At 41.1% G+C, this 14837-nt stretch overlaps 1 protein-coding gene across 7 annotated transcripts in view; it reads left to right on the top strand.

The window, feature by feature from the left end:
• Nucleotides 1–4208, top strand: part of SLC38A11 (solute carrier family 38 member 11) — a 30178-nt gene extending 25970 nt beyond the window's left edge. For all 7 annotated transcript variants that reach the window (XM_081007701.1, XM_081007696.1, XM_081007695.1 and 4 more), the window contains 3 exons: nucleotides 1832–1944; nucleotides 3181–3312; nucleotides 3797–4208. In XM_081007701.1, coding sequence (XP_080863827.1) covers nucleotides 1832–1944; nucleotides 3181–3312; nucleotides 3797–4063 — 512 coding nt within the window. In that variant the 3' untranslated portion in view covers nucleotides 4064–4208. The remainder of the gene's footprint in view (nucleotides 1–1831; nucleotides 1945–3180; nucleotides 3313–3796) is intronic.
• The last annotated feature ends 10629 nt before the right edge of the window (nucleotides 4209–14837 follow it).

Below are 14837 nucleotides of genomic sequence, written 5' to 3'. Positions count from 1 at the left end.
CTGTTGAGGGATGTGACTGAAGACCAGCTGTGACCATATTTGACCCCTGAGCATGAGGTTCCCCACTCCAGCCTTATGGCTTCTTATATATCCACACCTCAGGCTTATATACTGAAGATTCTCCAAAGATAATCCTGAACTTGAAGTAGTGTATATTGCTCTAAAGAGCAAGTATAATGCTAATGATTATGAACTGGTGCTGAAGTTGTCCCTTCGCATATGGAAGGTGTATTCCACTCACAGAAAGGTCAATTCCATTCCTTGGACAAGGTGAGAGCAAACCAGGCGAAAGCCCAAGGATACTCTTCTGCTTGAAAAACCTCTTGAACAAACAGAAACATGATATTGCCAGGCTGCAGGAGCATGAGGAATTCTGTAAAACAATGTTCTTTGGAGCCATGCCAATGCAGGAATCTTTTGCCCAACATAGGGCTTGAACCCACGACCCTGAGCCTGAGAGGCTCGTACTCTACCAGCCGAATCAATCCAGCTTGTACCAGATGAAGAGTAGAACAGAAATGAGGAACCTCTGGGCCTCCCATGATGTTGCTGGACTACAACTCCAGTCATCCCTGACCATTGGCTATCCTGGCTAGGGTTGATGGGAGTTGGACACACCTGGAAGGTTACAGGATGATGCCTGCTCCTGGAGTAGACGATCACACAGAACCAGTCCTTCTCAATCTATTTACTTCCATGTCTGCAGAGAACCTTGAATGGGGGAATCTGCCTCTTGGAAGACTTGCACATGAGATGGGGGAGAGGTGGAGTTGGGCATAGAGCTAACATAATTCGTAAGAGCCCTGCTGGATCAGACCAAATGCCCATGAGCCCAGCATCCTGTTTTCCACCATAGCCAGGCAGGTGCCTCTTGGGAAGCCTTCAAGCAGGACATGCGGACAATGGCTACAGTTCTTCACTTGTGCCACACCCCAGGCCCTTGGCTATAGCCGCCACATACAGTCTATTATAGTTCTGTGCGCAGAGTGCGAAAACCCCTAAGGTAACATTCCAAAGTTCCTAAGTTAACAATCCCGTAAGCACTCCTATACATAGAAAACGCTTCAGAGGTTGTTGCATATTTGAAGCCTTCCAGCTTTGATCCTGCGGCATGGGAAGTGTGTGCGCCCAGATTCCTTGCCCTGCTCTTCCTTAAGTGATTGTTCTTGTCACAAGAATAACAGCTACAGAGGAAATCTGTCTGCTTCGACCATGCGTTTTTATTCATCTTGAAAGCACCTTGCACCCTGACCCCAATTCAGATGCCAGGAATACTCCTACAGTAAAAGCAACCTTGGTGTGCAAAGGATGCTGAGCACAAGCTCGGCTACAAGATTTAGTTTTTGGAAATGATTCACACACACACACACACACTCACACCCAAAAAACCACAATAGCAGAAAATACGCAGTGCCCCTCGCATTCATAGCTAAGAACGAATTCTGTAGAGTGATCACAGCAGAAATGGTCCGTGCTGCTAGGGCCATACACCGAAGGCATATGTTTCAAAAATAGAAGTTCACCGTGTCTCGTGGCAAACAACTATTGAACCAGAGGGGATTTCCCAAACACATTGTGATTTGATAAGGAAGGAAGGAAGGAAGGAAGGAAGGAAGGAAGGAAGGAAGGAAAGAAAGGAAGAAAAGCCTGCCTAGAGATGCTCTTTGGAATCCAGCCAGTACTTGTGGCTGTCTAGGTTTGTTCTTTGGAACTATCAGAATTTAACTGAGAACAAATTTAAAAGTTCTCATGAATGCTTGGGTCTGTATTCACAATTTCTGTTTTCTCTTGCACATTACAAAGTTAATTTCATTGTCTGCCACTTCTTCAGGAGACATATTTGAGAACTATTGCCGAGATGATGACCTTGCCACGTTTGGGAGGTTTTGCTATGGAATCACTGTCATCTTAACGTTTCCAATAGAATGCTTTGTTACCAGAGAGGTGAGTGTTAATCACACCTGTGTCTTAGATTGCAGAGAGTCACCATTAATTTCTGAAGCCCCCAATGCAGTGAGCTGTGATAAGTGCCCAAGGATGAAGTTTTAGAACACAGTTCCATCAAATTAATGTTTTCTACACTGCTGCTACGGAAATTACAATTATGTTGTGTTGCCATAATAAGAAATCAGATGCGATGAATCCTCTTGCAGAATTCATTTCAGTCCACTTATTGACATCCTTGGCTAAAATAGACAATAGGACATATTAGACAGAAACCTAATCAGACTGAATATTCCTTAGTTTAAGCAATGGCTGCAATGCAAGCAGACTCAGTGACACCACCCAGTCTTCTTGGGCAATTGCTGGGGGCCACTTCTTTCGGTGACACATTCATTCATTCTGGGTGACTGAAGGGTTAGCCGCCATCTTAGTTTTCCCAAAATGTAATGCCCTGGAATTTCCATTGCTTTATGGCATTGTGTGCAGAGGGTGGTTGCTCAAAAAAGATGGTAGCCATATTATTAAGTTAATAGCATCACATATACTAGTGACTGAAAATGGGAAGCAACAAGTGCTGTCTGGCTCAGTGGAGAAGGTATAGCATATGTAACCAAGGATTCCGATGTATTACTATTATGTACAAAATCACTTATTGTAGGATATAATAGGATGGAACTAAATCCAACAAACGTTCTCTGAAATGTTTGCATGCTTTTTATAGAATGTTGGAATAAGCATACGCTCATGGAAATGTAAGATTTATTTGATTATTGGTTTAGTAAATTTGTATACCACCCCATACCCATAGATCTCGAAGCGGTTCAGAACGTAGATTAATTGACAGACAAAGACAATGTTTGTTTTCTTTTTGGAAGTACATGACCTCAGTTTTGTCCTGATGTATACTGGATCCTTAACCCTCTGCCTAGGTTTGTTTTTATTTTATTTTTAAATGGAAATGAACCAAAAAACAGTCCATAATCTAAATATTGATCTATTTTTCCACCTGTACAAAAAAATTCATACTTGGCCAATTTAAAAGCAGCTATGTGTTACTCTGGAAACGCTTTTAAAAATAAATAATTATGTGAACCTGGGTGCCTTGGGGGCAAGGGCCTTTCATTGAAGTCTGGTGTTCAGTTGTAATCCATTCCTTTGGCTTGTGCATAACACCAGAATGAGAAAATTAAAATATGCCACATCATAACAGTACTTAGAACTGTGCTTCTGTTTCAGGTCCTCGCAAATGTGTTTTTCGATGGAAACCTTACAACCATTTGCCACGTTGCTCTGACAGTCATCGTCATTGCTTTAGCGACAAGTGTATCATTAGTGTATGATTGCCTGGGAATAGTTTTAGAGCTAAATGTAAGTGCACGGGGATTTTTCAACTACTAATTTTTTGTTTTGTTTTGGCTTAGTGAAATAGACTGTTTCCTCAAATTGTTATTGTGTTAATAGGATATGCTTAAGGAAGAGATTTGGTGCTGTGCTTCTTTGTGGCAAGATGATGGACTTTTGTCTGAAGCTACAGAAATACGTTTTTTCCCCTGGGGAAAAATGAAGGGGCATTCTAAAGCCCCTGTTCAAGCAAAATTATTAAGTCGCTTCCTCCATTCTGAGGAGTCTTGCAGATGCCTGTTTTTATTTTGTTTGAGTAAGTGACAACCGCTAAGTCTTGCCCAGAGTAACTCTTGCCCACTGAAATCAATGAACAAGTTCCTTAAGTTCACTGGTTCCTCGTTGTGATTTCCACCCCATTCTTTCTAAACTCTGCATAGAATTAATTTCAGGAGCGTGCCTCTGCAACACACCACAAATGCATATTTGGTGTTTTACTTCCTGCTTGCAGGGGGTGCTCAGTGCTACTCCACTGGTCTTCATCCTGCCTGCCGCCTGCTACTTGAGGTTCTCCGAGGAGCGATGGACTCATTCAGACAACCTTCTCTCTGCCCTGATCCTTACCATTGGGGTGCTGGTGATGATAGTTGGCTTCGTTATGACTGTCCTGCATCCCCAGGATTGTAGCCATGGGCAGGAAATGCCATACTGCTTCCTTGGAAATTCCTCACTCTACAACCAAACAGTCCTGTCTTCTCCGCAGACTCACCAACCCTAGGAGACAGTGCCTTCCAGACAAGAGCAGTGCAAATATAAACTTTTAAAAAAAATGTTTTTTGTGAAGTCCATTGTGTGTTTCAGGTTTTTAAATGTACTCTTTTTTCCCCTCCAAGATATAATAAAAGTTAAACACTGAGCTGCAAGCGTTATCGGTTTTTGCAGCTGTGAACTCTCCCTAAATTGCAAAAATGCAATATATTCTCCAGTATGTGCAGTATGTAAGCAGATACCCCATTTCTTTGGATCCAGCTGCTGTATTATTGGACAGCCTAAACTCAGAGCTGGTTCCCACTAGAAGGAGAGAAACAGTTTTTGTTGTTTACTAGCACCTTCATATTTCCAATAGCATCACAATGGTGGTGTAAAATTCACCCCAGATTAACGGTTGATTGAGTAAAGTATGGGAAATTGAGGAGATCTCTTAGCAAATCAAAGGAACTTTCAATCCTTCATACTCAGATGGCTTTGGGGAGTTCCCATCTTTAATTTAATTGATTCTACTAAAATTCTCCAAAAGATATTGAGACCTTTCATTTTTATGTTATAAAACAAGTCATTATTGTATTATGCCCAGGAGGCTAACAAGTAAATAACAGTGCAATACCATAAATACACTTAGAGTATTTCGGACTAAATGGGAGTTCTGAGGAGAAGTAGATAGGATTGAACAGTAAAAGTATTTATCTGTAATTCATTTTTTATCCTCACAAATTTGGGACACTGAGCTCTGTTTTTATTGAAATCATTTTCCTTGTATAGCTTTAGTTTGAAGCACAATCCCCCCTGAAGCCCCCTGCCCCGCCAAAAAACACTAAATTACCATAGATGGTAATGTGGAGCCTTTCAGACGTTGTGGACTGCAGTTCCCGTCAGTCCCAACAAGCATAGCCAGTGGCCAGGAATTATGGGAGTTTTAGTCCAGCAATGTTAGGAAGGCGCCAGGTTGGGTATCCCTACTGTATCATGTGAGAGTCAAAACTTAAAAACAAAAGCCTATTGCCTGTCTCCAGCATATGTTGACTTCAAAGTAAGCCCCATTTATTTAAAAGCAAGTGATATCAAAGCAAGTATGCAGAGGGTAGCTGTTCTTCTATGATTTGTTTTTCTCTTCAGAATGCCAAAGAGGACCGGGGGGGAGGGGGGAGGGAGTAAATGTGGCAGGAGGGGATCTAAAATGCAGGATATAGCCTAAAGTAATATATTCAGGTTCATTTAATACAGAAGCAAAAGCTGGCAGTGAAACACAAAGAAAACCGAAACACAGGAAATTTTGTCTGAAACACTGTAAATGTTTCTAATCAGCCTCCAAACTCAAGCCAAATGTTAACTATTTATGGGAACAGCTTCCATATCATAAATTGGAATCAGGCACTGATTCCAGCAGCGTTTAGCAAATGTCTAAAGCAAAGAGTTTCGACAGAGTGGGGACTTCTCCCTCCTCTTTTGTCTAGTGGAACTGTACTGCAAATAATAATAATAATAATTAGATTAGTTTGTGGAGCACTTTCCCATTTATGACATGTGGTTACCTCCATCACGCTGACAAGGCAATTCAATAATAATAATAAAAACCCTGCAAGGCAGCTTCCTTATACCACAAAGATCTGTTGAGAGAATTTAGAACACATTTCTGTTGCATTTTAATAGGATTTAACTGGTGGAAACACAGTAGAGAAGCCAAGATGAAATGGCAAGAGCTGTCCTTGGAGAACCATCGGCAAATGAGCTGGAGACTGTTGGCGGTCCATGGAATACGAATTGCAAACCCCTCAGGAAGAAGCATTTTGCCAAGTTACGAACAACTACGCTTCCCATTACAAACACATTCTCTTTATTCACATTTTGGAAAAGTCACATTTGATTTAATATGTTAACGGAGAAGGCATGCTTCCCTATACAGTGGTACCTCTGGTTACGTACTTAATTTGTTCCGGAGGTCCGTTCTTAACCTGAAACTGTTCTTAACCTGAAGCACCACTTTAGCTAATGGGGCCTCCTGCTGCTGCCATGCCGCCGGAGCACGATTTCTGTTCTCATCCTGAAGCAAAGTTCTTAACCTGAGGTACTATTTCTGGGTTAGCGGCGTCTGTAACCTGAAGCGTATGTAACCTGAGGTACACTGTAGTTTGGTCTTGGCCTCAAGTCTAGTCCCAGCCTCAGGATTCTCCCCAGGATCCAGACCTCTCTCCAGGTGACATCCCTAACCAGTTCCAATTTGCGTTCATTTCAAGTGCTGTTACCTGGCTGAAATGTGATAATGCCTCTTTCTTGGGAGTTGTAGTTCAACAACAGCTGTAGGCCCAAAGGGTTCTCCACACACGTACTAGGCCAGAGTTTCCCAAACTTGGGTCTCCAGCTGTTTTTTGAGACTACAGCTCCCACCATCCCTAGCTAGCAGGACCAGTGGTCAGGGATGATGGGGATTGTAGTCCAAAAACAGATGGAGACCCAAGTTTGGGAAACCCTGTATTAGGCCATCTCAGTAACGACTGAGTTATATAGCTTCAAAACAAGCAAGAACATAACAAGGGCCATTGCAGAACATAAATATTGAGGCTGAGCTTTGTTCTAATTTAGTAGGCCAGATGGCTTCTACCAACATCAGAAGCCTCCTGCTGCTTTTTGGACCAGTGTACAGACCAATATAATGTTGCACGCCACCCCAGTCTCCGAGCAAGGCAAGATTCTAGGCGCTTACCCAAGGTTTCGTTCCCTTCTGAATGAGGCACAGTGGTGACGCTGGTGTCTTTATGATATATGGTTTATTTTACACCTATATACAACCTAAGCCTACGATGGAGGGGCTCACAGCATTAACACCCCAAGAGGGTCTTCTCCCATAGCCACAGCCTTGGATCCCAACAGAAATTGGGCACAGCATGTGTCTCTTGGCCGCTTCTAGCTTGCACACACAACTCCCAACTCTGGCCTTTGTCTTTCTCACTACCAGTGAATTGAGTGACTGTGGGGGTGCACCCATTTGCTAGCTGGCACAGAGGCATTTCGTTCATTACCTTAATGGCCCATACTTAAGAGGACCATTACCTCACCAGCAGGAAGCTAGCCTGGCTGTTCCAGGAATGGAATGCACACTGGATCCAGGACTTTGAAAGGTCTCAGACATGAAGCCTACCCCTGCCCCACTCCTAACAATGTTATACTTAGGGCTGTAAAGTAGACATCACTTGCCTTCCAGCCTTTTACAATTGCGGCACACTAAAATTCACCACACCATTATATGAAAGCTTGTAAAATGACTATAACCGCTTAGAGCACATTTTTAAAACAACTACCATGGTTGAAATGCTTTAGTGCAGAGCATATGTGGGGAACCTGAACTCCCCCTCCCCCCTCCCCCCTGGATTCTTAATCTAGCCATACGTACCCTTCCCACTATTTCATATGCTGCTCCTCTGTTCCATAGAAATATAGCCATGTAGTCATGATCAACTGTGCGTTTGGAGTTTGGAGTTGTCCACTGCCAATATGCAGACCCCAGCCACATTCCCCCTAGGCAGGCATGGCCAAACTTGGCCCTCCAGATGTTTTGGGACTACAATTCCCATCATCCTTGACCACTGGTCCTGTTAGCTAGGGATGATGGGAGTTGTAGTCCCAAAACATCTGGAGGGCCAAGTTTGGCCATGCCTGCCCCAGCGCCTTTGGTCTTCAGGCAGCCTAATATGAGAAATGTCACCACAGACCTTACTGAAGCATGCTCATGGTGAGAGACAAAATGTATTTAAAATATCTTTTCCTCCACCTCTAAATTGGCAACCCATTACTATTAATAATGTGGATTCTGTGGGGGGGTGCTAATATAGGATCTATCCACCGTCAGCTGAAACGAGTGAAAAAATAGTATTTCCCCCTCACACTGAACAAAACCACGCACCCAAACATCAACACCAGCCTCTACCTAATCTTCAGCTCCAGGGGACAGAATAGCACGTACACATGAAGCCAGCAGATGAGTCCTGCAAGGGCCCAGCAGCGGTAACCATGGCTACAAACTCACATATAGACATTGGAGCGGTTGTGGCACAGGCCCCAGGCTCCTTAGAATGATGTACATCAAAGAGTCAGCCAAAGCTCCCTCTTCTCTTCTCTTTCCCACTTCCCTGGCAGACTACCAGCACCAGAGAGAACCTCACATAGAACATTAAATGCTGCTTCCAAGCTCCAGCAAATGGAGGTGTCTGGAAGGACTCAGAGGCCAGGAGGAAAGGGATACACAAACACACACACACACACACACACACACACACCCTTTCACAAAACATTAGGGCAACATAAAAACATTTGAACACAAAACAAGCTATCATACGTACATTAAAACCAGGATTTATTTTTTTTTTTTAAAAAGAACAACATTAAAATGTCCCATCCATGCAAAAAGGACACAGATAGTTAAAAGCCTGAGGCCTTGTGAAAAAGGCTTAGTTTCAGTAGTCTTGACATGAGGACTAGGGTCTTTGCACCAGCCTTTGCATTTAAGCCTACGGGCATGCCTCTACAATTTGCCGTTCCTTTCTTTAAAACCATGTGACTGGAACTATTTGTACACATTTGTACGTATTTATAAGACAGCCACAGGCATGCTGAAAAGCAGGAACTGCCTCAGCATACCAGAGTCCTTTTTTTTGCGGGCAGCTGTGAAGAAGAAAAAAAGAAAGCAACCCCTTTTCTTCCCATGTTACAATCTCCACCCATGCTGCTATTTTAGACACAGGTGTACCCAACCTGGGAGAGACAACCCAAAAATACTGCATATCTGGTGTTGTCTGCCAACCCACCCCCCTCTTATTTGCTGTATTAATATATTACATTTCTAAAAGGTTTTTTTTTAAATTAGCTCTTAGTAGAGATTTGGAGGATTAACCCTGTTTGAAACTAACCTACTTAGTCTGTGAGAAATGTCCAAAAAAAAAGTAATTAATATGGATTAACTAGGCATAATAACTAAATACTTTTTACAGAGAGGAAGAGAGAGAGAGAAACATGCATAGATAATTTTGTATTTGTAATATTATTTTAACGCTGCAGAATGATTTGAGGCCAAGGAAAGTACACAGAAAGAGCAATTCAGAGCCTAAGAAGGTAAGAACTGCCTTGCTAAATTAGGGTCTCATCCACTCCTTACATTTAAAGAACATGGCCTCATCCAAATAACCATGGGAACTGTAATTTGTTATGGGTCCTAGGAGTTGTGAGGGGTAAGCCAGAGCCAGTATCACATACCCTCCCAACATCCCTCAGGTGAAAATAAGGACATTTCTCACTCCCCCCCCCAACTGACCCCGCTCAACTCTCCCCCCCCCCCATAAATGCATGGGTGGATGTGACCTAGAACAAAGCCACATCCAATCCAGAGATGAATCTCCTGCATCAGTTAGCCAGGTGTCATGGAAAGGATGCTCCTAGCAAAGGCATGATGGTCCCCGGCTTTCCATTTTGCTTGTTTATTACCAACATCTTGCAATGATTTTCTTTGGCTGCTGGGGTATCATCTTCAGGAAAATGGGGGCCGCCAGCTTTCCTGTTGCATTTCAAACCACATGAATGTGGAGGAGCGGGTGGCTGAAACTGGGAATACCGTTTAGGAGAATGGAGGGGGGAAAGAGCCAGAATTAGGGTGGCAAAAGAGAACAGGGCTTCTGCACCTTTAATAGTCCAGTAAAAGAGGGATTTTCAGCAGGTGTTGCTTGATTAAAGGTGCAGGAGTGCCTTTTGCATATTATCTCTTGGGATTGGGAATTCTGGTACTGGGTATAAGGATTGTCTGTGGAGATAGGACTTCACTGAAAGGACTTGCAGGTAACATTTGCCTTCAGCCTCTGAGGGGACAAGTTGAAACAAACTTTGCAACTAAAACCTTTTCCTTTTGTGGTCTTAGAGTAGTTGTGATGCTGTTGCTGCTGATGTATCGGGTGTGTTCAAACGCTGCATTGACTGTAATCAGCTTCAGGGAGACCTAATTAGTTAATTTAAAGGGGCATGTTTGCAGATTATATAGTGCTGGATGAAAAGCAGACTGTCTAGTTTCCGGCCTTTTTTTTCTTTTTCTTTTTGCTCATCACACACCATTTCACTCAAAACTGTAATTTCCCCTGACAAACTGGCAAATGGCTTCAGTCATAATGAGCTGAAGTTTACAGGCTATTAAATGAAAAATCAAAAAGGAACAAGGTGGAACATATTCTGGTTAAGCAAAAATATGATCTAATCTGTCTGCAAGAAACTCATGTAGCGGAAAAACATACAAGAGTATTAATAAATAAAAGATTGGGGCTTGAGTTTATTGCATCAAGTAAAGAAAAAAAGAGAGGGGTGGTAATCTATGTAAAACCTCAGCTGGAGCCAAAACTGCTTTACAATGATGAAAAAGGTTGAACAGTGATTATAGAAGTTAAGATCAATAATGAAAAAGCGATAGTTATTGGAATTTATGCACCAAATGAAAGAAAATCCGAATTCTATCAATTCTTGGAGGAAAAAGTCATAGAATATTTAGGGGGGGAATTATATTATTAGGAGATTTTAATGGAGTAGTCAATCCAAACATGGACAGAACAATAAAGAAGAAAGAAAAGAGGCAGAACAAACTCCCAACTGCATTTTTCCAATTAATAGAACTCCTGAATTTGTTTGACGCTTGGAGGTTTAAGAATCCAACAGAGAAAGAATTTACACACTATTCAGAGCCACATAAATCGGTGGGACGAATCGATGCGATCTGGACAACAAAAGATTTATTAAATAATATTACAAAAGCAGAAATCCATCCAAGGACAATTTCAGATCATAGCGCAGTCTGGGTTAACTTTAAAGGAAAAGAAGAAAAGGTTAAAAGGTGGCAACTTAATGAGAATATGCAAAACGATGAAAAAACTGTACAGAAGGCTAAGCAAATCTTAGAAGAATATTTTAAGTTTAATTTAAATCAAGGAGTAGATCTAGAGACGGTTTGGGACGCAGGTAAAGCCGTCATAAGAGGCTTCTTTATCCAACAAAACGCATTCCAAAGGAAAATAAAGGAGAAGAAGAAAATGGAGATTTGGGAGGAAATTAGAAAAAAGGAAAGGATCCTTTTCCAAAAACCAGATGATGAACTAATTAAGCAAAATATAAATTGCATTTTACAGATGCAATTCTCCATGATAATAAACGAAAAGATAGAATGGAAGCTAAAATGGTTGCGACATAGAAATTTTGAGTTTGCAAATAAACCTGGCAAACTTCTGGCCTGGCAATTAAAGAAGAAAAAGGAAGATAGAATTATCAATAAAATTAAAATTGAAGACAAATGGATTCAAGAACCGAAGGAAATTAGTAAAAAGTTTGCTAGTTTTTTCGGAAAACTATATAAAGAAGGTCCAGAGACTCTAGAAAAAATAATTGATTATTTGGGCAAAAATAAACTACCAATAATACCTAAGGAAAAAACTGAAATCTTGAACTCACCAATAACAGCTATGGAGGTGCAACAAGCTATACAGAGATCAAAATTAGGAAAGACACCGGGCCCAGATGGTCTCCCAGCTAATTACTATAAAAAGTTAGAACAAGCATTATTTCTTCCCATGAAAGACCTAATGAATAATATTCTGGCAAATGCAAAGCTACCGAAAACCTGGAAGGACAGCTTTATTACTCTTATCCACAAACAGGGAACAGATGCCTCAAACATGGCCAATTACAGACCCATTGCACTCCTAAATAACGATTACAAGATATTCGCAGACATTATTGCAAATAGATTAAAAATGGTGCTGAAAGAGATAATTCATAAAGATCAAACTGGATTTCTTCCCGGACGATTTATGCAATCCAACATTAGATGTGTGATCAATGTATTAGAATATTTGGATATTAAAATTGATAAACCAGCAGCTATTATGTTGGTGGACGCTGAAAAAGCATTTGACAACGTGTCCTGGAAATTTATGAAAAAATTAATGGAAGAAATCGGACTGGGAGAAAATATTTGTAAAGGAATAAATGCCATCTATTCGGAACAATATGCAAAATTGATCATCAACGGAAGAATCACTGAGGAGTGCAAAATAAACAAGGGAACGAGACAGGGCTGCCCACTGTCACCACTGATATTTATCTTGGTGATGGAAGTCTTGAACAATCAGATAAGAAAGGATCAGCTTGTTAAAGGCATCACTCTGGGAAACAAAACATATAAAATTAAAGCTTTTGCGGACGATTTACTTGTTATGAGTGAAAACCCTAAAGAAAGTCTTAAAAGAGTGCTGGAATTGATTAAAGAATTTGGAGAAGTGGCAGGCTTTAAGCTGAATATAACAAAAACAAAAATGCTTGTTAAAAATGTAACCACAGAAGAAAAGGACGACTTAGAAAAAATATTGGGCCTGAAAATCTCCTCAAAAGCGAAATACTTGGGTATTTGGATCACCCCCCAAGAACATAAACTTATTTCAGGATAATTACACCAAAACTTGGTTAGAGATTAGAAAAAACTTTGTAACCTGGAGTAAACTAAAATTAACATTTCTGGGTAGGATTTCCATTATAAAGATGAATGTGCTTCCAAAATTAATCTTTTTATTTCAAATGATTCCAATACTGGGCGAAGCAGGTTGTCTTAGGATATGGCAAAGAGAAATTTCCAAATTCCTGTGGGAAGGGAAGAAACCTAGGATTAAACACCTGATCTTAATAGACATAAAAGAGAGAGGAGGCTTTTCCCTACCCGACTTAAAACTTAACTATGAGGCAGCCTGTTTCACCTCGCTAAAAGATTGGTGCATGTTGCAGGATCCGGACCTCTTGGACCTGGAAGGTTTTGACAACCGTTGGGGATGGCACGCCTACCTGATATATGGAAAAGCGAAAATTCATAAAAATTTTACCAACCATATAATAAGAAAATCACTCTTTGCTGTATGAGAAAAATATAAAGACCTGATGGAACCTAAAGTCCCGTGGTGGACTTCTCCAATAGAAGCCGTAGCAGTAAAACGGAAAAATACTCAGGAAAGCTGGCCAACATATAAAACACTTCTAAAAAATGAAGATAACCAAATAAAATTAAAAAACTTTGAGGAAATAAGAGAACACATCTCAGACTGGTTCCAATACCATCAGTTATTTGAAAAATTTAAATCTGACAAACAAAAGGGGTTCTCAACAGAAATTTCCTGATTCGAATCTGATTTTGTAAATTCTAAAAGAAAAACTCTTTCCAAAACTTATCGACTCCTTCTTGACTGGACAGTCAAGGAGGAGGAGGTAACAGTGGCAGTGGTGAGGTGGTCCCAGGATTTTGGCCATTCAATAACCATGGCCCAATGGGAAAATTTATGGAAGATCAATTGGAAATTCACAAATTGTTACACGATTAGAGAGAACTTTCAAAAAATGCAACATCGATGGTATCTAACACCATGGAAACTTTCAAAAATGTATAAAAATGTGTCAAGTAATTGTTGGAGATGCGGTGAATCAGGAACATTCTACCATATGTGGTGGATATGTAGGAAAATACAGGTATTCTGGGAGAGTATCCATGTAGAACTGCAAAAAATGCTAAAGATCTCTTTCAATAAAAAACCAGAGGCCTACCTCCTGGGAATAACAGATTTGGATATTCCACAAAAGAGGAAGGGTACCTTTTTATATGCGACGGCGGCAGCAAGAGTTTTGATCGCAGCAAAATGGAAGAGTAATGAAATCCCCTCTATACAAGATTGGATCCAAAAGCTGACAGAATATGCCAAATTAGATGGTTTATCAGAAAAAATAAAGAATAAATCAAAACAGGAATTTGTTTCAAAATGGGAGGTTTTCAAAGATTATCTGAAAAATAAATATAGTAGTTTAAATTCTGTTGCAGCATTCGAGGAACTTCAGTAATACTCGCAAGGTAGATATAAGAAATTAGATTTATTGAGAATAAGTTTAATTATGATAAAAGCGTATATTGGCAAAAAGTAATATGAATTTGAAATATGGAATAGACAGGAGGTTGGGTCTTTAGTGTTAAGACCAATAGATGTTTTAGAACTTCCGGGTTGGCGCCTCTGGCAATGGCGGATTTCAGGAGGAATCCGCTCCGTGGAAAACAGGGTCTGAACCGCCACGGCGAGGCGGAGACCCATCAAAAACCACAGGCGGGAGAAGCCTGTGGACGTGGGATTCGGCTGGCACCTTTGCGCCCCCCCTACTCACGGGGAAACCCTGTTTTGGGGATCCGGAGTGACGTGGGGTGAGTGGCGCGGTGCTTTGAATCGACTGCTTCTTTCACGGAGTGAAGCCGCATTGCTGTTGCTGGAGAGCGCTGACTTTTTCCTGTGGACAATTGGATTTTAAACAACTGCCTGTGAGTAGAACTGAAAATTGGATTAAGAAATTTTTTAATTTGGCACTGAAGCGGGAAGGTCTAAACAGGAAGTCCGCCTTCCGCTTTTGTAGATAGATTGAAGCAAAGACACGGCAAGCTAGAGTTTAGAAAGTCGTCTGTAGAGGACCAAAATTTCATCATTTAAAATTACTGAACCCCCCCCCCTTGGAAGCAGGAGAAGAGGGGGGAACCTTTTTTAGACTGTTTAAACCTGCAGAAGAGAGAGTAAAGAAAGGCAATTTTCCACCGTCTTGAACCTGGGAGCGGGGTGTCAGGACAGACGTTCTGGGGAAGTTCATTGACTATGGACAAACGTTTTTGACAGATAGTTAAAAGAAGAGAAACATATTGATTCCATTGTTCCCCTTCGCATTTAAAAGGAACAAAATATTGACAA

Source organism: Podarcis pityusensis (assembly GCF_964106645.2).
Source record: "Podarcis pityusensis genome assembly, chromosome: 1".
NCBI lineage: Eukaryota > Metazoa > Chordata > Lepidosauria > Squamata > Lacertidae > Podarcis > Podarcis pityusensis.
Note: the sequence above shows the minus strand (reverse complement) of the source record. Positions and strands in the feature narration are given on the sequence as shown.